Raw genomic sequence first — 27,205 nt, forward strand, 5'->3', positions numbered from 1 at the left:
CCACTTTAAAATACAAGGTTATTGCTCCAGGCAGAATTTAAATGACACCAACCTGGTCACAAAAAGACAGGTCATTGATGCATAACTGTTGAATGAGCTACCCAACTCACGAATATTGTAATATTTTGTGTCTGATGTGACGTGGTTTTAATAGCTTTGTCTTTAGGTGTTCTTATGATGCTGCTTGTTGTTTATGTACAGATTCACTTGCGTCAGTTCCATGGAACGAGATACGCTGCCATCAGTCCTGCTATGGTGAGTACTGAGGAGCTGGAGGTGCAGGAGACTCACCTGAGCAGTAACCAGGACTCTGATGACAACCACTGAGACAACGTTTACCTGCCTGCAGGCTATCTCGTCTGACCATTTCTAACAATTTGTTTAACTCTTCTCCTGAATGCATCTTTTCACTGGCCCTTAAAGATTTTCTATGGAGTTCAACAGCCAGTTCACGAGTCAACAGAGAATATTTTTATTTGACAGATGAAGCAATATTTTGATAATGACTTGTACATAAATTGCTGCTTTGCTTTAAAATATACAACACCCTGCCTTATGTAGAATGAATCTGTAAAGTGTTGCACTTAAAAACCGTCTCAACTGTTTGCCTCAAATTTTCATTTCAATGTATAATGTTAACACATCCAGCAGTGAAAAGGTTTTCTGTTAACAGAAAGATGGACATGGAGAGACATATCTGAAAGTGTTTCTGTAAAGCAAAGCAATGACATTACATTTGCTTCTTTTTTGAAAGAGTTTATTTTGAAATTCACTTGTTATTTCCTCTCGTGTGACAGTGTTTGGAACACTGCTCTGCAGGAAGTTGACCTGTGAGGAAAGTGCTGTTTTTATGAGCTGAAAGTTGTACCAAATATGTTTACGTGTCACTTGATGTTTTCTTTAAGATGTTATGATTTGCTGCTTCTTAACAGTTCAATTGAAAATTAAATGAAAACTATAAAACTTTGTATTTTCTGAAGAAAATGCATAGGATTGAGGTCTGCTGTGATCTGCTGCATGCAGCAGTAGTGGTAAATTTGTCACAGTCTTGTGCCCATACTGTAGAGCACAGGGTGCATGTAATAGCTGGTGGAATAGTGCAACAGCTGAATCTTCCACGATCAGAAGGAATGCATGGTAATCCAGGAAATGAACTGAAAAGTGTCCTTTATTTACCACTACCAGAATGGAACGGTAGGATTTAGAATAATTGCATTATCAGCAGCACTCCAAGGGTGCGGTTCTGCAATATCCGGAAAATAAGGTGTAATGGAATATAAGCTAAATGCTAGCGTGCTGCTACGAGCGTTAATCAGGAGTGCGGTGTGAATTTTGGCTGCAGTACCAAAATATTCCACAAGGTAGAGCTCCAGCACAGGCAATGCATGCTGATGAGGTTAGATTTAGCACATCAAGGTTTGAATTTATTAAGTTAAACTCAACATAAAGAGCGTAACATCAGTCCACCAATCAGAACAGAGGAACAGTGAAATTGAAATTGCTGTATCATTGACAGAATCGGGGGGAACCACTTAAAGCAGGAAAGTGGCTGCTACTTTTACTGCTATTGCAAACGTTAACATCATGAGAGGAAAAGTAGCCAGAGAGATGTCTATTTTATTGTTTTAGCGTCAAAAATGAGCAAATTACAACGATTTACAAAACTGGTGCAGTCTGCTGTCTTTCAGAAATGTAGGCTCAAAATTAACATTGGGCTTTTGAGGAAGTTGGCTGGCGTGCTCGTCGCTGTAAAATCTGAAGCAGGGGTGAAAAAACCTTAAAACCAAAACTGATACTTCAAAAACTAAGATTTTAAATAGCCAAATACAGGGTGAGTGCAAAGTCTTGCGACTTGTTTTAAGTTTGAATGATGGCTGTAGGTCAAACTATGAAGAAGCAGTTCAAAGTAGCCTGGGATTGAAGAGGATTTCAGGATTTTTTCATTTACTTCCATTGTAAATCTTTTTTTTCTGAGTGTGCTTAACAAGCTTAACAAGAACATTTCCCCAGAAGAATGAATTGGCAAGATATTACAGAAAAAGCTTGATTATTATTATAAGTATAACAGATAGAAATGCCATAACCAAGGCGAGCTGAACGTTTTGATAGTTGAACAGTTTCTGTAGCTTAAAACTTGTCTGAGAAAGGTGTCAAAACATACGGGAGACAGAACTATAATAAATCCCAGAAGAACAGTGTAAATGCTGACAGCATTCATACTAATTAACACCAGCATTCACAACCAATAAAAATGATCGCTGCCTGCAATAAAGACATAGAATGTGTTGTGACTGTGCCTTGGGGACACAGAGACATGTTCTTTACACATATTACTCACCATCTAGCAGGATATCAGTTAAAAGTTGAATTCTGCTAATATCATTTGCAGCCTGTTAACAATGGCAGGATGTGCTTCACACGTTTGTTTCCTTCATACTATACCAATCTTATCTTCCAAGTCTACAATATCTCCTGTTTTAGCCCTCGTTTGATTAAAGTTATATAAAGTTGTTCAATCAATGTATATTTATATGACCAATGGCTCAAATGACATGTAATGTGAAAGAGGAACTGTAGAGTTGGATGATAATTCTCTCATTATGAGCAACCTGTCAGCTCTCGAGGGTTTTGGCCTCTATCAGCTCGTCATTTTGGTTTTACAACCCATAACCTTATTTTTTTGTTCTAGGGTTGATCCCCAGCTTCTCCTGTCCACATTTCAAAGTGTCCTTGAGCAAGACTGAACTCAGGACCTTGCATGGTAACTTGCTATGCTTTACAATGCACAGAATTGTACCGCACCACCACAATGAAGGATTCAACAGACACTTTAATCTGCAACAAGTTCGTTAAATTAACATTTTCCAAGAATAGCAGTTGAAACCAAAGGCTCATTTGTATCATCAGTTAACTGAAATATGGAAGCCCACCGTGTTATTTTCAAAGGACTTATACTCTCGTCAACCTGTAGACTTCCCTCAACCATAAAATACACCTAACCCTTGAAAACACCTGTGTGACATAATGAACTAATGATAAAAGAAATTCATTTGTGTGAATTTTTAATCATCAACAGTACACTGCTTTCAGCAAGTCACCACCTTAAAGGTAAAACATTTACTAAATCTGAAGTCCCTCCACCAGTGGTTTCCAAACAGTGCATTAAAATGTTTAAACATTTAGCATCTGGAGTTGAAAGTAAATAAATAAGATAAAAGCATGTGTGCAAATTCAAACGTAGGCATCAATTCACTGGAAAATCAGTTTTGTTGAGTTCTGCGCAATGGGTGGACATGAAACAGCAATACTTATTTCATGACAAGGTAAATAAATCAAATAAAATGTGAAGCTGTCATCAAATAATTACTGCTCCAAAACAAACTGTGGAAGGACCTGAAAAGACATGTTAGTTATGTTGTGCTTCTCAGTAGAAAAGTTCTGCGTGTGTGGATGTCTGTCAGTAGAAAAAGGTGCCGAAGTCGCCCATGATGTTGCGTCTGAATTGGTTTCCCTGAAGGGAGACGAAGATCTGGCGGTCCACCATATCCTGGACAGCTCGGCTGCAGGACCATTCCTTGTTTCTACTCAGCTGACGACTTAAGTGCAACTTCCTGCTTGAAGTGAAGTCTACGCCACGGTCTGTGCTGTTGTTGTTCTCTACAGATTCTGGCTGAACATCTGCTGAGTTGCTGCTGCTGGTCGGTGCAGTGGGGTCTTCTAAAAACAAAATGTCTGATCAACATTAATTGCAACATAGAAACCTACCTCGTGCTCCGGATTCTAACCCATGTCTTTATTTCTTACGTTATATTCTGACTAGGGCTGTCATGATATCAGATTTTCATCACACAATTATCGTGGCCAAAAGGATTTACAGCAACAACATCACAATATCTATATGGGTAGTGTCTTGCTCTAGTTTGTCATCTCCTCTGACAGTAGCTACACAAAGTGGTAGCAGCTAGCTAGTTACTGTGCCCTCTATTTCTTTTTTGCGTTTTATGGCAGATGGCAACCTGCATTAAGATGCATTAGTGCTACCTACTATGACAAAGCGAGAATGGAAAGACATGGAAATGATTTAAGAGGCGCTGGATTATTTACATGATATTATCATCTGGGTATTATCAATATCAATAATTAATTTTTATTGTCATCATCAGTATATCCTGATGCCTCTAAATCTGACTGAGAGTGCTACCTACCTTCACATCTGTCCAGAGGAACTCTGTGTTGTTCCCCATTGTTTGGTTTCACTACAATCACCCCGTAGCCTTCATTATTGTGGATCACATTGTTCTCCATGGTGATGGACGGCATCACATCCAGCTCATCAGCAAAGTCCTGCACACATACACCAAACAAAAACAATATTCACATTTAATAACCAAATCAGGAGTAGGACAGCACATTTATGTACTTTTAGTCCCACTTTTAGGTCTGTTAAACATAGTTAATGATTACGGGCAGCTCGTGACCTTTAAGTCACCTCCTAGATTTTGTCAAAGAAGGTCATTTAACATCTGATGTGCCTAGAACACCACACATGTTCTGGTAATTATGCTCAATGATCAGTTTTCTGTCACTGTAACATTATGATCAGAGGTCATTTCATTTGTCCTTCAACTGGCATGAACATTCATTTAAAAGGCAAAACCACACATAACGCCACTGCTGTACAACCCCAATTTCGATAAAGTTAGGACGTTGTGTGACTCATAAATAAAATATCTGTCATTTTCAAAAATTCATATCTCCACTAGTTTTCCCTTTCTGGCAGCCAAATTTGGTTCTCTGTAGTATTACGGTAGTTCTGTCACATCTTGGAGTTATTTGGTCCTGCATAAAAAAGTCCCACTTGCTAAATATAACTTTAGAGCTGAGCTTTTTGGGTTAATTTGACAGTAGATATTCCCAAGAAAAAATATTTAGATTTCCTTGAAACTTATTCATGTAAGTGTTGATATTCATTAACTTCCTCTTTTTAATTTGTATACTGTAAAAATTCAGCAAAAACTATCTAAATGAAAACATGTCGTAAATTATCCTTTGTTTCTTGGATGTTCAGGACAAATTTCAACCCAGTTCAGTGAAATATGAGCAGTTGGTGAGGCTGAGAATACACAAGAATCAGAAAGAATGTTGAAATTCAGCTCCGAGGACCAGACTTCAAAGATTCATAATTTAAAAAGTATTTTGAGAACAGCTATAGGACTTTGCAAGGTTCTCTAAATGTAATAGAACTTTTAACAAGATTTTTTTTCAAGAAAATCCATGATATTAACTAGGCAAGGTTGAAAATTGTGGGTGAGTTGGCATGGAATGACCCTGCTGTTTATATACACCATGACGCAGATTCAAAAGATGCACTACGTGTATTTTTATATACAAATAACTGTATATATATTCTGTAATTTAGCATGTTATTTATGTAGTTTATGAACTTCCGTTTTGTTATGCAACCCTGTGTTGTATAATGATGAATAAATTACCTTGTACCTTGACTATTTTTTGTACTAAAGTCAGTATTTTTTTTCTCAAACACAGCTAATGTGTAAAGGGGTCATTTTGTCTTTTCTCACCTTGATGAGTATCCCGTCCTTACAGTGATGGATACCATTACCAACCAGACTGCAAACACTACCAGGGTAAATCTCCACACCGGCCCCCTACAGAAATGACAACATACAGCAACATGACTGACCATATACAGTCACATTTACATTAAAGACAGGAAATAAACTGACCATCAGCTGTTCAATGCATTATCAGTATCATTGTGTCATGGTATGACATATGTTTGACTCTGACAACAGAAGTGTCCCTGCATCAGGTGGTGGACAGGAATAAACTGGAGGCATGGGTAAATGTAACATGGCCACTTTTCAAGAGAGAAATAAGTTTTTCTCATTGTATGTAGAAATAGTGGACAGAGTCAAAAGTCAATAAGAGGTAGCATGTAAATGAATCTGGAGGCAGAATACCACAGTGAGTCTGCATTGCTATTTTGTTTGATTCCAAGGGCGGCATCTACATTTCGATTCGACAATAGGCCTCAAGTTGACTCTTGCTCCCTCACCTCACCGACAAGCTGTTGACTGTATTTTTTTCATACTTTAATCAACAAATACAAAACAAGTCAGTTAGACAGTCATTAATACACAAAAGGACAAGTTCAGAACAGAATAAATTAAACATTAAACAAGGAGCACAAATTAAACGTTTTTGTAGCTTTCTTATTTTTAAGTGAGGAATAGTTTCAATGTACTGCTTGGTTTCCTTTTCAAAAACTATAAACAGGTTTAGAGTGGCTAAATTTGGCTTTGTGTATATTATACAATCCTAAAGTTATCAACAAACTGATTGTATATAATTATTTCTGTTTATTACTATTGTTGTTGTGGAAACCAAACAGCAAATTTTTCCAACAGGGAGAAAATTCAGATTCTGTGTTATCAACAATATACCGGGATACATCTCTACGGAATTTGCTTGCCAACTCCAAAGACCAGCAAAAAAATTATTCATAAACCTTTGAAAAGTTTATTAGCCCAGCATACACTCCCCTTGGGAGGAAAACAAAGCCAACCACAATGACTACAAAAACTAGAACTCTCTCAGCTACTGGACTGCTCTGCAAGTACACAATGGTATGCATTTCATCAACAGGACTTGGAGTACACAGAAACAGTACTGTTCTACATCAAGAGCTGCGCTAAGAATGTCACAGTTGAAAAACGCATCCAGGTCTTTCTCAACCCGAAACCCTGGATGACAAGTGAAGTCCAGTCTCTTCTTATAACGTGCACAACACTGCATTCAGGTCAGGTGACAGGGCACTATATAGCATTGCAAGAACCAACCTAAGGAGAGGAACAGAAATGCCAAAGAGGCATATAAGCCTACAGCTCAAAGATCTCAAGGAGATTTGACTTTATTAAAAAGTGTAGCCTTAAACTTTGGGCTGTAATGTTTGAGTGAAATTATCTTTTCACATTGACGACCGCGGATGTCAGAGGGTAAAGTAAAGGCAGATTTATTCAAACAGAATAAATATTTGGTCCACAAAAATCACACAGCAATCATGTAGGCTCATGATAATAATATAAACAGCATCAACAACCGAGCGTCTCGGTGTGAGCATAGCGTACTCAGCAGGATGTTGTATTCCCCACCCACTGCACATGCTGGCGCATGACTTTATCGGCAATTGCCGACTGATGGACTAATGGTGGCCGGTTGTAAATTTTAACATATCACCCAACCCTATACTGTATGTCAGTGTCGTACGCCGGCTGCTCAGCAGCAGACAGGAGAGCTTTTCAGGGGGTCATCTACACCCCACAGAAAATCATCAGCTGCCCACTGCCGTCACTGGACGACATCTTCATCTCCCGCTGCCTCAGCAGAGCCAATCACAATCTTATGGACCCCTTACATCCTGGCACTCACCTGTTTGTCCTGTTGCCCTCTTGCAGGTGCCACATGACCATCAAAACACAGATCAGACTCAAAAACAGTTTCTTTCCCTGGACCATACACACTATAAACAACTACCTTCAAAGTATTGCTACTATTCTGATGTAAAAATACATATATTTAATGCATATTATTTTGTATAGTCCTTATTCCTTATGGTGCTACACATAATCAGCATAATCAAGCAATCACCTTGGAGCCGTACAGGTCACACATTTTCATGGTGAGATGGGCAGATGTTCGAACAATAACTCCGGTGGTCTCACACTGCAGCACACAGTTCTCCATGTTCAGAGTCCCCTGACGCACACCTGACAGAAACCAAACAGGAAAACACACAACAGGAGAGAGTAAAAATATTAACAGTTACTTTTTAAAAAGTAATGCATTAATTTATTCATGATTTGCATTGTCTCTCTTCCTAGTCTCCCATAGCCAGAACAATCTCCACTGCACTTAAAAAAATAAAACACTTTAAAAACATGGTATTATAAATAGGTTTACAAGTGAGGTGTCATCAAAGTGATGGAGGCTTGTCTAATTCTGCCTACAAACAGGATTCCTGTACACTCACACAGAATGCCCTCGATTGCATCGTGTTGGATGAACTTGATGTTGGACAGCGTGACATCAGCTCCTGTAGACTCCACAAATGAGCCACCCTTGTTTTTCTTCTCAATCACTACCTCATCAGGAAGCCCAAAGCCTGGCACACAGACAACACAAGAACCAAGTTGGCAGAAACAAAGAACAGTGTCATCACAGTCGCTCTACAATTCAAGTAAATAGGTGTGTGTGTGTTTTGTTAGACTGCACGACACGAATGTCATGTTCAACCCTCCCAAGGTAGTCTGAATCTAACCCCTCCTCCCACAGGGGTTCAATTAACAGTAAAACTGAACTAAAAAAAATCCCAGTCAAGCCAGTTTATAAACAAAAATGCACATAAACAATTAATGTAAACAACTAAAGACATCTAAAAATACTAGTATGATCATATCAGAAAGAGTTCAAATACTCGATAATATATATAATAGTATATACTAGATAAATGCCAGTGACCCATCCACATCTGAGCAACAATGTCCAACACCACTAAAACACACATTGTGTCAAAGTGCAAGTGTGTTTATCAGTCTATACACAAAGTAAACTGACCATCTGCAACTGTTGGTTTTGTGTTGTGTTGTTTTCACATACAGACATTCCAAAACACATTCACTGAAAGTAGTCACGTGAAGAAGAAGAATCTGTCATATCACATACAATCATACAATGTACAAAGAAGTGTAATGGGTTCTCTGCATTTAACCCATCCAGAGGGTGCAATGGGCAGCCAATGTACAGCGCACAGAGACCAACTCTAGATCCAAGCCAGTGCCTTGGTAAAGGGCACTGACTGGAGAATTAGCACTGAGAACATGCAAATTTAACACAGAAAGGACATGCCCCAGCCAAGATTCGAACCCAAGACCTGCTGCGAGGCAACAGTGGTAAACACTGCGCCACTGTGTTAACATACTCAAACTCTTTTATGACCTATCATTCCCACGTTATCTGTAGGTCTGCCTGACCTCATTCACAAATATAGTAGTAGGGTTCGGCCAATTATCGAACCTGGCCTAAATGTCCCCACTATCTGATTGGTTACACGTCATTAGTAATAGCCTATCAACACCGAGCTGGTGAGGATTATCAATCATCACAGTCATTGTGTATCTAAGTGGTATATGGAGGAAACTGGACTTTCTTCAAGACCTTTCAGCTTTTATGCAAGAGCCTTCTTCAGTTCTAACTGACTTGACATGTCCACTTACATCTGAATATGAGAGGACACTACTTTGAGGACAGCATTGTACACAACCATTGGCCAGAGAAGACCTATGGTTTGAATATGATGATGTGATTTTCCTTTCGTTGAAAGAGGGAGAAAGTTAGGGAGAGAAAGGGTGAAAGATAAAGGAGTGCACAGGAAAAATACTGCTCTTCATCTGTTGTATGTATTCTCTTCATGTCTGTGACATATTCTACAGATACAGACATAAAAACTGTAGTGAAACACTGGTATGATGTTGATATGACTGTTTACTCTGAATCTTAGACGTGCCGCTGTAGCCTCGCTTGACATGCGTGAGAGATGTGCTACCCATGCCGGCAGTGTGTCTTCCCCAACCTGTTAACATGGATGCTGAAATGAAAAGCAGGTAGTTCTGCCATGCACACGTGCTGCTCACGCAGCCAGTGTGTCCAGTCTGTTATGATGCAGTTGAGGTTAGGGATGTAACGGTTACCGGTGTCACGGTAAACCACGGTAAAATTCCCGACGGTGAAGGTTACCGTTTAAGTTTTAATTACCATGGTAACCGCCGCGGTCGATAACCACGGTGTGGAAAACTCGCGAGATACTTTATCCAAGTCTCCCTACGCAGGCGCAGCGTGCAATGTGCGCTTGTTATGTAGCGAAGAAGACATGGCTGAGGGAGGACGTGATAATAGCGGCCCTCAAGGCATTTTTCCGCCTTCAAAGCGAACTAAATCCGAAGTCTGGGCATATTTTGGCTACTATAAGAATGCCCAGGGACAGCTAGTTGAGGATGGCAGCCGTATCTGCAGGAGCTGCAAGAAAAAAGTGGTTGCGAGGGGCGGCAACACGTCCAATTTATTTACTCATTTGTGCGACCATCACCCTCAACAGTTCAGCGAATGCAAGGTAAGTTAACCTTAAGCTCAGGTGAATGATGTGTGTATGTCGAGTTTTCTCTGTCTAATTTGCTGTCACTAATGTAAACTGACCAGATAGTGGTATAACTGAACGAAGTTGATCCGTGTTTTTTCACGTTATCTGAACCGCTTATTAATTGTAGATTTCACTTTTTAAAGTCGACCTGATAATTCCCCTGATATTGATGCAGAGCTGCAGTGAGGAGGATTTGAGACAAACACGTACTGGGTGGACTGAGTTAGTGAATGCAAACTGACTGAGATGACTGACTTTCATCTGAGCTCCGTTCACCGGAGCAGCGTCTACCTGTGGCTCAGCAGCCATTAGACCAATCAGACTGACCGAGTCCATTGACAACAGACGAGCAAGCAGACAGAGACAGACAGCCAATATAAATATAAGTAATATCAGAAATATATAATACTCTCTATTATTTGTAGAATAGACTATATATAAAGAATAATATAAAATGGTGAATATAAGTGTCTAGATAGAGATAAGAACCAAAATAGAGTATTCATAATTAATTTAACAATAATTCTTTTTGTTTTGATCTAAAAAATTATCCAACCTGTTTCTCACAAAAGTGATATGATCTAGATTGTGAGTTTTGTGATCTGTTGGTTGCACCCTTAGTATTAAGTAACAATGACAGTAATAATTAATAATGACATTTTCTATTCATTTTTTTCACAGAGAGGGTCTGCTGGCCAATCCAGTGCTACTGCCAGTACATCACATTCTTCTTCCGTAACGCAGACATTAAAGGACACGTTTCAAAAACAGGCTGCTTACGCGCCCTCATCACAAAAAGCCAATGACCTAGATGCAGCCATTTCTTTCTTCATTGCTAAGGATATGATGCCATTCCAAATTGTGGAGAGGCCTGGCTTTTTGAGGCTGATGAAAACTGCTGTGCCTCACTACAAAGTTCCGTCACGGATTTTCTTTTCCAAGACTGAAATCCCCAAACTCTACAATCAGGTTAAAGCTGATGTATGCAAAAGTTTAACTCAGGGGAATTTTTTTGCTGCAACAACTGACCTGTGGACAAGTGAAAGTGGAGCTGGTCTACCATACATCAGCTTCACCATTCATTACCTCACCCCGGACTGGCAGCTTGAGGCTCAGTGCTTGGAAACCCAGTTCTTCCCGGATGATCACTCAGCTCAAAACATCAGAGAGTTTTTTGCGAACATGCTGGAGGAATGGGCAATAAAAAAGACAGACCTGGTCTCCATAACCACAGACAATGCAACCAACATTATAAAGGCTTTTGAGGACTTCCCAGAACTGTGGCTTGGGTGCTTTGGCCATAATTTGAACCTGGCCATCTCAAAGGCTCTGAAAATTCAAAGAGTGGACACAGCAGTTCGGGCCTGCCGTCATCTGGTCCAAGGCTTTTCACGGAGCTGGAAGAGAAGGAGGGCTCTGAAAGAAAAGCAAGCTGCCCTTAACATGCCACAGAAAGCTCTGATCCATGATGTGGTCACCAGGTGGGGATCTACCTACAAAATGATTGAGCGATTCCTCAGCCAACAGCAACCAATCTGTGCTACACTGGCTGGAGAAAGGGGAGTATGGCATCTGATGCCCAAGGATGCTGACATAAGTGTCATGGAGCAAGTGTGTCAGCTCTTTGAGCCACTGAGCAAGTTTACGGATGCACTTGCCTCAGAGACACGAGTGACACTGTCAGCCGTCAAGCCTGTCCTGGACCACATCACCTGTGGGGTACTGGTGGAAAATAATGACAACTCATCCTTGACTAAGGAGATGAAAAGGGTCATGAGAGAAGACCTTAACAGCAGGTACACAGAGAGGGCAAAGAATGTCATGAAAATGGCTTGCTTCATTGATCCCCGCTTCAAAATGAGCTTTTTGGATGAGCCTGAGCCAGCAATTGTTGACAGCTGTGTCCAGGAAGCTTTAAAGCTGACACCTGCACACACTGGAGAGGAACCACAAAGCAGCAGCGACCCCCCAGTGGCATCAGAGGGGAAAGGCTTGGCTGGGTTGTTGAAAAAGATCTCCTCAACTAGACAGAAGAGAGGTGAAGAGGACAACACTCCAACCACCCCAGAAAATAGAGTGAGAGAAGAGATCAAGATCTACCTCTCTCTGCAATCTATTCCAGCAGAAGACGATCCACTGGTGTGGTGGAGGGGCCATGCATCAGAGCTGCCTTATCTTGCCAGGATTGCCAGAAAGCTTTTGTGCATCCCAGCGACCAGTGTGCCATCAGAGAGACTGTTCAGTGCCAGCGGACACATTGTCTCCCCCAACAGATCCCTCCTTAAACCAGAAAAAGTTAATATGCTGACATTTTTACACTTTAATCTGAAGTAAACAGAGATGCATGCATCCGTCTGAGGAGATATGGGAGGGAGAGAACAAGCACACCCACTGTGCTGTGCTGTGTGCTTGTTTACATATTTTGTGTTATTTTAACATGAGTAACACTTTTGTTGTTATTGGTGCAATATGTTATCATGACTGTTGCTTTCATTTGAATTACAAGTTTACTTAATGTGAAATTAAACCTGCACTTTTTTTGATCTGTTTTTCTACTGTACTAATTATTAATGTTGCAGTTTTGATACATATTTTTTTTTTTACTATATCTAATGTTTATTTTGCACAGTTTTGATACGTCTTTTATTTATTGTATTTAAGGTTTATTTTGCACACTTTTTGATACATCTTTTATACTTATTTAATGTTGATTTTGCAGTGTTTTGTTAAGGTTTTGGATTTGGACTATTTTAATATATAATAAATCTATTTAAATATAAATCTTGGTGAAATTATTTCAATTTGTCAGTGTATCAGTTTTTTTTCCAACATTTTGAAGACATTTTAAAAAATACCGCGGTATACCGATAACCGTGATAATTTTGATCACTATTACCGCGGTGTGAAATTTTCATACCGTTACATCCCTAGTTGAGGTACTCAAACACTAAACCCTCACCCTAAAAACTCAAATGATGGCTGGGTAGGTCAATGACTCAAGTGACCTTAACAACAATGAAACTCAGACCTTTTTGCATACTATGCAATGAGTATCAACCCTTTCCACACGCAAAAGTTTCAGGGGAAATTAAAATAATCCTCTAGGGAAAATCTACTCTAAACTCCAGCTGACGAAGTTCGGCATCTTGATATTCAGGTTCACAAAGGTATCCCCTTGGCTCTGTGCTAAAAGGGATCATCATCATCACTTGTGTCATAGTCAGACATGTTTACGTTAACTATCTGAGCAGTAAACACCGTGAAGCAGGTGACGGAAACGTGCACAGCTGTCAACAGGCTGCAGTGCACAGTGATACGAAGGGAGAGAAAATAGCGCCTAGCGATTGTGAGGTCTGACTTTTTCGTGGACAACGGTTTTGTGATGCAAATGTAGCCTATTACTCTTTTGAACTTATTTACAAATAGACAAATGTTTATTTTGTATTCCTGGATAGTTAAGAGATTAATAGAAGTGTTTTTTATTTTTTTTTTGTATTGTGGACTGGTCTAAAGAGAAGTGTTATACTTGGTTAAGTTAATATAACTTAAGTAATGTTCATGTTCTTGATATTGCAATGCAACAATCCTTAAATAAAAATCCAAGACATTTTCTTTCTGGAAGTTTTCCAAAAGGTTTTTCAGTAGGCCTATGTTTTTAAAAACCGAGGTTTGAACCAAACCGTGAGTCAAAAACCGAAGTTCGAACCGAATCGTGGGTTTGGTGAACCATTACACCCCTAATCCATACGTGTAAAAGTGTTTGTCATCCTGTCTGTCCTACCGACTCTTCGTCACATTTCTGCCCGACAAACAGCGTCTGTCCCCAGCAGCAGAGCCAGGCGGCTCCCGCAGTTGAATGGCGGTGATTATGTGACGTGATTTAGAGCAAAAAACTTTACTCACCATGGCTTTGTCGCCTTCCACTATTGTGTTGTTGTAGTTACTGTCTCTGGGAACTATTGAAAAAAATCACTGTGTGAGAGTCATGACGTGTACCGTCACGCCTCTTGTGGTTCTGCTGCGGCAGCGTGCTGAATGAATTGACACACTGGTGCGGCTTTATGCCAGCGCTGCTTGGTTCAGTGTGAACAAACAAAGGCGGAGAAATGGCGAGCTTACGCTGCGCCGATAATGCAGAGTCTCTTTGTGAGAAGGGCTAGTGTGACTTGTGGCGTGTAACCAATCAGATAGTGGTGTGGGCGAGACATACAAGACTACAGAGTGGTTACTTCCAACAGAGAGAGGTGGCTGCATCAGAAGACATGTATACCCTACTATCTCAATGAAATACTGAAATGAATGTATATGAAACACATAAAAAGTAATTTATTATTTTGGCCAGTAAAAAATATGCTTGGCTAGTGGTATTCATCTAGCAGTCGACCCAGCTAGTGAGTAAAACAGCAAATTTCAGAGACTGGCTTGATAATGACTGAGAAGAGCATTATAACACTGTCATCAGCTCATTTAACAAATGGGGATTGATATATTTACTACTAGGTACTGACTCATTTGTGACAACCATCTGCAAAACTGGATCATCCATCTTACGTCTTTGTGGAAACAAAATGAAAGCTTTTTACCCTCTATGCTGATGGAGTCTGGAAGGAAGATGGCGCTGCTGACATTGTAGATCCCTGGAAGAACAATGACCACATCACCCTGATGGCATGAATCCACCGCAGCGACTGGGTCTGTATGGAACTAAAAACACAGTTTAGGAGAGTCAGACAGCTTGAACTCACCCACTGTTTGTAAGTGCGTTATAGGTTGTAGCTGAGACTGAGAGCGCCAGTAGTTAGTGTTCACCCTCGTTTTCAACCAAGGTGCTTCAGGTGCTGGTTCAGAGCCAGTGCTCCGGAACCAGTTCTTTGCGTTTCAACAGCCAAAGAACTGGCTCCCAGCCAGGAAAACTGGTTCCAGAGTGGCATCAACACTTTGCTAGTCTAGAACAGAGAATAGCTAAACTAACTAAAACTAAAACCGCTTATGACTGCCGTTTTTAAAAACCAGAGGTAGTGTAGCGTTTTGCTGACTTATCCATGGGACAATTAAAAAAAAGATTTTAATTATTTTTACTAATCAACGGTAGTATGAGGATCAGTCATGTTTGGATGCCAATGTAGGCATGCAAAGCCAGGAGCAACACTTGTAAAGAGTCGATGTAGTCCGCCATAGTCGTTTCTAGCAATGCTGGGAAATTGGAAATGCATTACAGTGACAGAATGATGCAACTCTACGGTGGCTCTCATGCCCAAGGAATAACAAATAGGTTCTTAAAAAGTTTACTGTTGAATCAACTTCAAACCAGCACTAGCACCCACTCAGAACCAGCACTTGGTTGGCTGTGGTCGAAAAGGGGTAACAATGATTTTGGATGACATTGTTTCCTTCCCTCTGGCACCACCCTCAGGACAAACTAACAAAAGAATCATTCCATACCAACTCATCTAAGCCCTCCCAGTTAATGTCATGTTTATTCTAGAAAAAAAGTTAAAACTTCTTTTAAATTCATGGGACCAAGCAGTAGTACTAGTACAGCTGTACGAAAATACTGTTTTAATTTTAGTCTGTGTACTCTAAGTTAAAATTTGTACTAAACATCCATAAAACCCTTATGATACTTTGCAACATGTCTTCATGTAAATTGTTGTTCCAGAATGTTTACAGTAAAATAATTATATGCCAATAAATCATGTTTACCCAAACAAACCTTTCATTGTCAAAAATGTATATATCCACTAGTTTTCATTTTCTTGCAACCATATTTTGATTTTGTGTTGTTTCAAAAAAGTTTGATCACATCTAGAAGTGATTTGGTCCTGTATAAAGTGAGTGCCACAGATCTTGCTAAATATAGTTTTGGAGCTGGAATCCCACTTTTCAAAGATATTCTGACTGTATACTATTTTCCCAAGAAGAATTATTCTAATTTCCCTGAAAGGTCATATTATGCACATTTTCAGGTTCATACTTTTATTTGGGGGTCCTAGTAAAATAGGTTAACATACTTCAATGTTGTACTTTTATTTCATATATATAATATTATTTAATAAAAACATTATTTTTCTCATATGGTGCATTGCTGCATAACCCCTTTTCACATTGTGTCATGAACACTCCGTTTTAGCTACGGAGTGAGACATCTTGCCTCTGTTCAATATTTGGTGAGAGCTGTACATGCACATTACTTAACGGATAGGATGTGGCCAATCAGAGGCAGAGTAGGGCGGGTCATGCTGAGCAAAGTAATGTGATACAAAATAACGCTGCTACAGCTGGTAACCATGGCTGCGGTACAGCCATACATGTTCGAGGCTGGTTCTGATACCGAACCACCTTCGCAACCAAGACTGGAGCAGGACATTTCAAAGTGGTAAATTATTATTTTGTAACTTTTATTTGATTGAAGTATAACGTTTTAACTTTGCAATTTCTCTACATCACAGTAGCAAATGTATGTCTGCTGACTGAGTGTAGTATATATATATTTTATAATATATGTATAAATATATATATATATATTTATATAACGCCTGTTACATAGTGCAGCACATAAGTTACGGAAGTAAAGGCTCGACTCCAAACCAGGGGTTTCAGGCAGTGCAGGAGCAGTGGTTTCTGTGGGAGAGAGAAATGGCCTTTGGCGTGGACTAGGGTTGGGCGACTGGACAAATATATAGTCTATCAGTGATAGGCTCAACCCATCGCTGATTGGTTTGTTGGAGCCAATATTTTGGTCTATTTTTGACATTTTATTTTGTGTATTTTATAATGTTCATGAACTGCAGCTGATGTACTCTGCTCCTGCTTATGTTTATGGTTTTAACTGGTGAAACTGAGAAACCTGGTTAAACATGAGAAGCTGTCATCTAAATGTTTGTACATTGATTATTCCCAATAAAAATCAGAAGGAGACATAAGAAGGTGGGGTTCTTTCAGAGATTTTTGAGTGTTGGAGCTTAATGAATTTAGGTGTTTTGCCAAACAGGGACCAGATCAAAATGGACCTGCGTACTGCAGCCCGGCCACGTTATTATTAACTGTGTGTGAGGCACTGACCTGAATCCTAGTATCTTCAGAGGAGCACAAAGGTAGCAGTCTGTCACTGAGGAGAGACTGGAGCTGGATGTTGGTGCAGGACACTGTGACCACGTGGACTACCTTCATGCCTGATGCCCTTATCCCACGGCTCTGCACGCACTGCTGTCTGTTATTTCCTTTGCAGCCTAGTACATACCTGAAGAGGAGGTGACGGGGATAAGGGTGATGAAGATATTTACAGAAGGTGGATGCACGGCATTTGGAGTCGGAGAATCTCAACACATCTCCTACCTCAACAGGGGGTTCTCGATGATGTGCAGCTTGCGTTTCAACATCTCCAGCTGGTCGTAGAGCTTCAGGCCCTCCACCATGGACACATTATCCAGCTCTGAGTCCGAGTCAGTGCTGAGGCTGCTGCGCACCAATGAGAACTGCTTAAAGCACTGGGAGCAGTTTTCCAGTAAAGACTGATACTCTGTCACCAGGCCTGCTGGGACTCTGCCCTCTAAGATGTCATAGTAGCTGAGGTAAGAAATATTTTCAATTAGGATTCATGGGGATGAACCAACACTAATGAATATGACATGACATCAGCCTGAAACAAGGTTTACTCACAGCCTGAGACGAGGCTCCACACAACGAACAAAGTAGTCAAAATCATCATCTTCATCTTCCTCATCCCACAGTCTCCAGATGTGTTTATAGAAAAACCTACAGATACAAGAGAAAAGAGAAAAATAAATCCTAAGTGAGCAGTAACCTTTATGAAACCATTTAAAAATATGGAGAAACAAAATGCGTGCTTCAAGCACAGAATCAGTTCAGGAGAGTTCCACCTGAGGTGCTCAAGAGCAAGGGCAGTCTGATCAAAGTCCCCTGACTCGTCGTAGACCACCTGGAGCTCCTGCAGGGGGACTTTGTGTTGAGTGGCATCCAGCAGAGACTTCATGGCATCCTCATTGAGTTCACAGCCTCTGGTGTCACACTGGAGGGGCAGCACCAGCTCCACACACGCCTTCAGATTTTTAAAATCCACATCACGCACCTGAAATCATTAGCAGCTGGTGAATAAATTACGGTCATTTACTTGTCATTTAACTTAACACAGGGTTGCGAAATTAGACGCAAGTTGTAGCCCCTTCATGCTGCATATACATACAGTATATACAAATATTCAAAACCCTCCTCCAGCGTATTTTGGTATGTTTATGCCATTTCATATTTTTCTTTGTCATTTGCTGACAATGTTGATGAGGCACACTATTTGCCAAATATCTTTTTGAAAATAATTTCAATTCGTGGTTAAAGTCACAGCCCGCTTGGAGGCAGGGCGGGCCTGGCTTGGCCCTACTCTGGAGCAGGTCCAGGTTCTCAGTCGGGTTAAGGTCTGGACTCTCTGGTGGCCAATCCATTTGTGAAAATTACAGTGCATCCAGAAAGTATTCACAGTGCTTCATTTTTTCCACATTTTGTTAGGTTACAGCCTTATTCCTAAATGGATTAAATTCATTATTTTCCTCAAAATTCTACAAACAATACCCCATGATGACAATGTGAAGGAAGTTTGTTTGAAATCTTTGCAAATGTATTAAAAATAAAAAATGAAAAAATCACATGTACATAAGTATTCACAGCCTTTGCCATGACACTTAAAATTGAGCTCAGGTGCATCCTGTTTCCACTGATCATCCTTGAGAGGTTTCTACAACTTGATTGGAGTCCACCTGTGGTAAATTCAGTTTATGGGACATGATTTGGAAAGGCACACACCTGTCTATATAAGGTCCCACAGTTGACAGTGCATGTCAGAGCACAAATCAAGCCATGAAGTCCAAGGAATTGTCTGTAGGCCTCCGAGATAGGATTGTATCAAGGCACAGATCTGGGGAAGGGTACAGAAAGATTTCTGCAGCATTGAAGGTCCCAATGAGCACAGTGGCCTCCATCATTTGTAAATGGAAAACGTTTGGAACCACCAGGACACTTCTAGAGCTGGCCACCCAGCCAAACTGAGCGATCGGGGGAGAAGGGCCTTAGTCAGGGAGGTGACCAAGCACCCAATGGTCACTCTGACAGAGCTCCAGCGTTTCTCTGTGGAGAGAGGAGAACCTTCTAGAAGGACAACCATCTCTGCAGCACTCCACCAATCAGGCCTATATGGTAGAGGGGCCAGACGGAAGCCACTCCTCAGTAAAAGCCACATGACAGCCCGACTGGAGTTTGCCAAAAGGCACATGAAGGACTCTCAGACCGTGAGAAACAAAATTCTCTGGTCTGATGAAACAAAGGTTGAACTCTTTGGCCTGAATGCCAAGCGTCATGTCTGGAGGAAACAGGCATCGCTCATCACCTGGCCAATACCATCCCTACAGTGAAGCATGGTGGTGGCAGCATCATGCTGTGGGGATGTTTTTCAACGGCAGGAACTGGGAAACTAGTCAGGATCGAGGGAAAGATTAATGCAGCAATGTCCAGAGACATCTTTGATGAAAACCTGCTCCAGAGAGCTCTGGACCTCAGACTGGGGCGAAGGTTCATCTTCCAACAAGACAACGACCCTAAGCACACAGCCAAGATAACAGAGTGGCTACGGGACAACTCTGCGAATGTCCTTAAGTGGCCCAGCCAGAGCCCTGACTTGAACCTGATTGAACATCTCTGGAGAGATCTGAAAATGGCTGTGCACCAACGCTCCCCCTCCAACCTGATGGAGCTTGAGTGGTCCTGCAAAGAAAAATGGGAGAAACTGCCCAAAAATGGGTGTGTCAAGCTTGTAGCATCATACTCAAAAAGACTTGAGGCTGTAATTGGTGCCAAAGGTGCTTCAACAAAGTATTGAGCAAAGGCTGTGAATACTTATGTACATGTTATATTTTCATTCCTTATTTTTAATAAAGTTGCAAAAATGTAAGACTTTTTCACTTTGTCATTATGGGGTATTGTGTGTAGAATTTTGAGGAAAAAAATGAATTTAATCCATTTTGGAATAAGGCTGTAACAAAATGTGGAAAAAGTGAAGCGCTGTGAATACTTTCCGGATGCACTGTTTGTCTTATGCCCCCTTAACCACTATTTCACAATTTGAGCCCAATAAATTGGCATTGTTGAATGTCTCTCCTTTCTTTTACATACTTCTCAACTTTCTCCCCACTGGTCCCCTTAACCAGGAGATTGACCAGGTATTAAAAGTCATTAGTAAATTCCTCTTGTTACCACCATGTCTAAAGAATTGTTTTGCCTTTGGCAGTACATTCTGCTTGTGCATAGGAATATGGACGTTGTACAGTTGAGGTAATGTAGTGCCAAAGAAAAACATAGTGCACATTTAAGTGGATTTATATATTTTAGGTGGGACTTTTTTTAGGCTAAAATACATCTTGCTGCTAGTAGTTTCAGCAGTACAATGCACTGCTTCTTGCTTCTTCTCCACTCTGACGGATGGTCATCTACTGCAGGTAATACACCGACAAGCAATAAGTACCTCATACGACCCCACATCAAAATCCCCAAACTGTCACTTTAATCTATTTTTGCACAGTCTGGGATTTTTTGCCAATTGTCCCCTCTGCATTTGGCAGCTGCAACATTGTTGCTTTAAACCCGGATTGTGTGTTTGTAGATTTGCCCATGTTTGCAATTGGTTTTATGCTGCAAGTACTCCTCTTTATGGCAACCCACTCATGGCTAGAATGGGAAACTTCAGTTGACTTTTGAGTTGATAACCACAGTTGTGTGACTGCTTAGTGTGATTTGGTTGTTAGGCTTATTGAAGATAACGAAAAAATATTGAGGCAACTTGCTTTATCGTACAGGACAGCTGAGAAGATCTTCAGAACCTCCCTCACACAAGTCACAGAGCAATGTCACAGATTTTGTACCTGCTGTCCAACTGCCATCATCGCAGATCCCTCCCGCCTCATCTAAAAGGTACCGGAGCATCTAGGCCACAAATACCAGACTATGCAACAGCTTTCTTCCTCAGACATCAGACTACTCAACTCCTTGCTGCCTCCTCCCCACCCATAGTGCTGACCCACTCTCTGGAAAAACCACACACTTCAAAATCAGTCACTATATTTACAAAAAAAGATCTGCTGTTAAAGAGTAAAAGATTATATTCTCAACCCTACCATTTATATTGTCCTTTCAAACTGTCTTGGTTACAGCTACATTGTCTTTATCTTACTTCTCTGTTGTAGTCTGTATTATCTTAAAATCTATATATCTTTTTTACCTTACAGTTTTTGTGTCTTTCACTGTTATGTTATGCACAGATTTGTTCAGTTTAAATCTTGTGTTTTATTTTGCATATTTTATTCCTTGCACGATCAAGGGTCCACCTGTTTCATTGATAAACCATATGCTCATGGGAGGTGGCATTTAATCCCAAATGTATTTGTATGGATGAGTTAACAATAAAGAGTATGATTATTTGCCTTGGAACGCTGTGCAACTCTGATGCCTAACAGATTTAATAAATAGAAAGAAAAAAATAGTTAAGTTTTCGCCCGCTTATTGTTTCCATCACTTATCCAACTAGAGATGTCACGATTGTCAAAATCCATGATTCAATTTCACTTTACTTTTTAAGGTTACAATTCAGATCAAATTTTGATTTAAACATTGTTTTCAAGACACTGTTAGACAATCAAGTATTGATTTGTGAAGACACCCCCACATTCTACCCCCAGTGAGTTAATAATCTCAACTTCCTCCAAATAGAATCTGGACATTTAGCTTAAAAGATGTAACTGCTGAGGAACTTATCTTAAACTCAAATGCAAATATTGGTCAAAAACCATGTAGGGTAAATTAGGTCTGTGGGCTAATGCAGAAGAACTGGGCAAATACATGTTCCTCCAAATCCCAGTTTTGACTCAGGAGTGAAGTACATTTAAAATATTAATGTAGACATCTATGAAAGTTGGTCTCACCTCCACCAGAACATCAAAGACATCAGTAGACCACTGAGCTAACCAATCACTTGTCTCCAACACCTTTTCCAAGTAATCTGCTGTGAAGGCCTTTACCTCGGAGGGCTTACAGTCCCCTACACATGAATACATACAAATATACAATGTATAATGAATCAGGAGGATTATTATTATTATAATGCATCCAAATATGTAATATGTGTATGTCCATAGTTACCAAGCATGTAGTCCTGGTACGCCTTGAACCTCTCATAGAACAGCAGGTGGCTGGTCTCGAAGGTGTCAGGAAGACTTGAATTCACACCTGCATGATGCTCACATCTCTGCAGCCGAGTAGCAGACTTTTCAGTGTTAAAGTGATCTGTGCTACTGCCATCATCATCACCATCACCATCACTTTCACTCTCATCTTGGTCCTCCACTTCATTCTGAAACAGTGCTATTTGGGGGATGGGGTGGGGTGGGGTGGGGGGGGGGGTGTGGGGGGTGGGGGGGTGTAGAGAGGAGTGTGATGAAACAGCTGCAGAAAATCTTTGTTTTTTACTTTTCTTTCTTCGGTGGGAATAGGCATTAGAATAGGAGAATAGTTATTAGTAGATATTTACATCCACTAACCACCAGTTGTAACTGCTGTATAGCAAACTGTGCCAACCAACAAAGATAACATTAACTTGCTCAAACCTATGATTGGTTGACATATCTTATCTGATATTTCAAAAATGCTCTTTAATAAGATCAGCTTCAAGATCAGTTTAATTATTCTCATATAACCAGAATTGTATAATGCAATGTGCGTTGATGTCCCATTGTCCAACCTGCCAAAGCTAAAGGGTTCAACACCTTAAATTTACTGCAACAAATTCGAGATCACCATCCAGCTATACATGCTCAAGTGAAGGTAATACACCAAGTATTAACAAATTTAAAAAATAATAACTTTAGTGGCAAGTTACTTAATGAAACACTGAGTCGGGAGGGAATAAAATATAAACGTGTCACAATCAACAAAGTAGTGGTGAGATTTGGGCCTTCTGTGCAACGTAAACCAATGGCAAGAAAGCAGAAGGGAATATAATAGAATATAAAATACTTAGCTAATATCAAGCTAATATTTATTTCCAAGGAGATATAGACTTTGTTTCTTATAATGTATTTTCACTGTTATTTATTTTCACCATTACTGTATTATTTATGTTTCAAAGGGAGGTAAACTGTTAAAATCAAAAACCAACTACATAATTTTTTCCACCATGTTTAACAAGTTCTCTACTCAGGTCCAACAGAAATGTAGAGAAAATACACAAACTGAAAATACAAAACAATTTTGTTATATAGTTGATCTGACAAGAGTAGTAGATCGATAGTTGATCATGCTCGTAATATAGCCTAGTTGATCCAAAGAGCCCTGATGCATTGCAGACATTGTGTCCTGCAGCCTTTGACTCCATTTGTTTTATTCAAAAGGGAAATACTGACATGGACATTCACAGAGGTAGCTCATATTTAATTCCAAAGAGATATAAAGACTTTTTGTTTATTTTTTTATTTATTATTTTGTACTGTATTAGTTGGTTACAGTAGTATTTCTGTTTTGAAAGGCAGCAACTGTTAAAAACAAAAGCCAACAAAGAAATGTTGTGGGGACATTAAAATATAATACAATAAAACTTCTCATTAAAAACACTCATTATTTTATACATCACTAGCATTGTGAAATAAATTAATGCATTATAATCTTGAAACCATGAAACCAACATTTTTCCTTAGACTACAAGTACCATCAAAATCTAGAATCGTTGCATCCCTAATTGCAAGACAATCATGTAACGACATCACGATATCTGTCTAACTGAAGAATACAAAACGCCTGTAAAAAGGTGTGCATGATTTCTCTATTCATTCACTGAAATTTGGTGTCAGTTTCACAGAATTTGACACAAACTGAAATAAAACACTGAACAAAGTGCATAAAGTCTTAGCAGAGTGCCTTTTTTACAACAGAATTTGCGATAGATACACACCGGTATTTACATCCAGCTGTGAGTTTCAAAGTTTCAAATCACTAGTGCAGGCAGATCCCTCTTGTGTTTGTGTGTTGCTCGGTCGCTGTGAGCACGTAGGAATAAGAAACTACACCGGACTTCTCATCAGCATGAGGGTGAGTCGATAATGACTGAATTTCGTTCTAGAGTGAACTATTCCTTTATGCCTTTAAAAGCATGACAAACTTGTTTTTGTGTATATATGTACAAATTTCAGTGTTTCCCCTGCCATGCAATTGCAAAACCAAATGAACAAACGTTGGCCCCAGAGAGAAAACCAGGCAAAAATATCGGCATTTTTCAATTGCGTAGCAACTCCAAATGCTGTCAGCCAACCTATCGTTATTGAACCTGAACCTGGAACCAGTGGCCAGGATGTATCTCCTCCACTGCTGAGGAGAGGGACGCTAGCCCTGCCCCATGCATTGACACAGTTCCAAACACCAGAGAGCACTGAAAGCGGGCTTTGACCTGTCTTGGTTGTCAGAGAGGAGTTACTCCTCCTGGCTCTAAAAGACAGATATAGGTAAGGTTTGGTGTAAAAACAGTATGTACAATGAGATAAAAAAACAAACAAAAAAAAACTTACATCAAAAGCCAGCTTTGTTTTGCTGTTGAAGTGTGATTGAATATTACTCCTAATGCTGATTCTAGTCCGTCCGTCCAGCCCCCAATCTGATGTTTTTTCCTTTCACACAATTTCTGATAGTTAAACTCAGGTTTTTGGCTGATAGAGTACCAATCAAGTGCTGTTCTTATAAATCAAATCAAATTTTTATCACCTCCCTATGCAGAAGTCGTTTTACTATGTGCACAGATAATATATAAATATAGAGATGCTCATACACCAACATGCATTGCAATTTTAATTCTGTTCTGAAGGTTTATGAATTAAACTATACTGTTACAAAGCATCAACCTCATAATTAAAGACAGACTGTTATGTTTAACTTGTCTAATACATGTAAAGCGCATAGTCATTAGTGCAGTATTACTGTTGTTTACAGATAAAGACCTGACAGTGAGCAGAACAGCTCAACCCCCTACAACCCCACATCCTGGAAAAAATTATTTGCCTCCCCAGCACTGACACAGTACCACACACCGGCAAGCACAGAAAGACAGGCTTTGACCCATCTTGGCGGTCAGAGAGGAATTACTCCCCCTGGCTCGACAAGACAGATATTGGTATGGTTTGGTGTAAAAACAATACATACAGTGAAACAAAAAAAAAAAAGGATGTCACTGTAAACACAACTACTAGTGTTTGCAGTGTCATTTTTCTTATATGGCTGGGTGTTGGAGTGTTTGAGTTACACCACTACACATGGTGTCCTCTTCAAGTTGCTCTTGAGAAAATTTCATGAAGTTGTCCCCTCCAAAGGTGATATTTGATTTTCCAGTGGAGATTGAAATGTTCAGATGAGTTTAAAAGACTGGCTCATCACACCTCACATGTACTTTATGTACTTCCTTTATGAGTCCCTCTGCTGCCAGCAGACACACAGACACACAAAAAATGTGTGCATGTGTGACACCTCCGCTGCAACTACTCCATCCTAGGGGAAACACTGGAATTTGTGGCTGGACTTGAAACTCCCTGTGCAACCTGACAAGCTTGAGCCTGATTGAGACGGGTCCACACAGACTCAGTGCTGTGATTGAGGCCAAAGGTGCATCTACTAAATACTGACTTAAAAAGGGCTGAGTACTCATGCAATCACTTATTTTACATTATATATTTTTAATTAATTGACATTACTTTGTAGAAATCTGTTTTCATCTTGACATTAAGAGGGTTTTTTTGTATTTTTCTTTTTGTTCATTAGGCCTGATTCCATTTATAAAAGCAATAAAAGTGGAAAACATCCAAGAGGGTGAATACCTTTTATAGACACTGTATTTGATGAACAACCATCTAACATTCTGATCATTGTGTGTTTCACTGTCATTTGTTCCAGATGGTGCCGATTTGGCACGACTCATTTGGACTTTAGGGTGGGAGGGATTGTTGCACTGAACCGTGGTGACAGTTGGCCCTGTGTTTTCAGTGTAATGTGTGAAACCAATGAGTAACAATCACAATGCTGGATTATATCGTTATTTTATAATAACAATATCACATTATTTCAATAAATTTAGACCACTTTTACGTTGTTACCATTATTTAATTGTTTGGTAGGCTTAGTATCGGTCTTGTCTTTCTACCGTCCTGCGAACGTTGGCGGAATGGTAAGAAAACTATCCAGAACACCGACCCAGACACGCTCCGGTGGGTCCAGAAAACGTGAGACGTTCCCGGAACGTTCAATGGTTTGCTGGGGACGCTTTAATGCAGGAAAACCAAACTTTTAAACACACAATGACCTACAAACTACATTGGAATTTAGTTAGGCCCACATAACCTGGATTTTCCCCAACAGCGAAAACTATAGGAAAGAAGCTGTCACAGACCTTGACTTATAGCGGACACATTCTGCCCCACTTTAGAAGTGCTGTCGTCCTCTTTCATGTCGAGTTCAACGTTGACGTAGGACTCCAAATCAAACACCGCGACTTCGGTCATCTCGGCTCCAGCTTCCCTCGCTCCAGCAGAAGGGGTTTCCCGTGCTTCTTGTTCCATGTAAAAGTGGGCCTACTACTGACTACGTCGCCAAATATATTGTAATGGACTAAAAGCCAGTGGCGGTAAAATGTTGTGTCAGTTTGACAAACAAACACTCGGCAGCCGTAACAGTTTACACCCAGCTACTTTCAAAATCTCCCGGCAAGATGCAGGGACGTTACATTAAAATCGCGGATGTCCCGCCCCTTCTTCTTCTTCTCTCGGTTTAATGGCGGATCGAGAACAACTTTAAGGTGCATACCGCCACCTACTGTACAAAAGTGTATAACATGATGTTCATTTACCCTATTTTTAAATTCTACCACCAGCATCGAGTCTCTTAAGAACGTAAATTATTATTACT

General features: G+C 40.1%; 2 protein-coding genes across 4 annotated transcripts in view; one reads left to right on the forward strand and one right to left on the reverse strand.

Annotated features, from left to right (window-relative positions):
* spg21 (SPG21 abhydrolase domain containing, maspardin) overlaps positions 1-963 on the forward strand; it is a 20,263-nt gene extending 19,300 nt beyond the window's left edge. For both annotated transcript variants that reach the window (XM_073464319.1, XM_073464320.1), the window contains exon 9: positions 202-963. In XM_073464319.1, the coding sequence (XP_073320420.1) occupies positions 202-327 (126 nt within the window). In that variant the 3' untranslated portion in view covers positions 328-963. The remainder of the gene's footprint in view (positions 1-201) is intronic.
* Positions 964-2,812: 1,849 nt separating this feature from the next.
* shcbp1 (SHC SH2-domain binding protein 1) lies at positions 2,813-26,992 on the reverse strand. Of its 2 annotated transcripts, none has more exons than XM_073464686.1 (13): positions 26,691-26,992; positions 22,412-22,633; positions 22,195-22,310; positions 18,097-18,305; positions 17,876-17,971; positions 17,552-17,782; positions 17,279-17,456; positions 14,800-14,920; positions 8,054-8,185; positions 7,672-7,790; positions 5,583-5,669; positions 4,206-4,344; positions 2,813-3,717 (listed from the first exon to the last, which is right to left on the reverse strand). In XM_073464686.1, the coding sequence occupies exons 1-13, from the start codon at positions 26,857-26,859 to the stop codon at positions 3,458-3,460; spliced, it is 2,079 nt and encodes a 692-aa protein (XP_073320787.1). In that variant the 5' UTR covers positions 26,860-26,992; the 3' UTR covers positions 2,813-3,457. The 2 variants fall into 2 exon arrangements, with proteins under 2 accessions (XP_073320787.1, XP_073320786.1); XM_073464685.1 differs by having other exon boundaries at positions 3,358-3,714; positions 26,691-26,956.
* Positions 26,993-27,205: the final 213 nt, after the last annotated feature.

This window comes from Pagrus major, chromosome 4 (genome assembly GCF_040436345.1).
Source record: "Pagrus major chromosome 4, Pma_NU_1.0".
Lineage (NCBI taxonomy): Eukaryota > Metazoa > Chordata > Actinopteri > Spariformes > Sparidae > Pagrus > Pagrus major.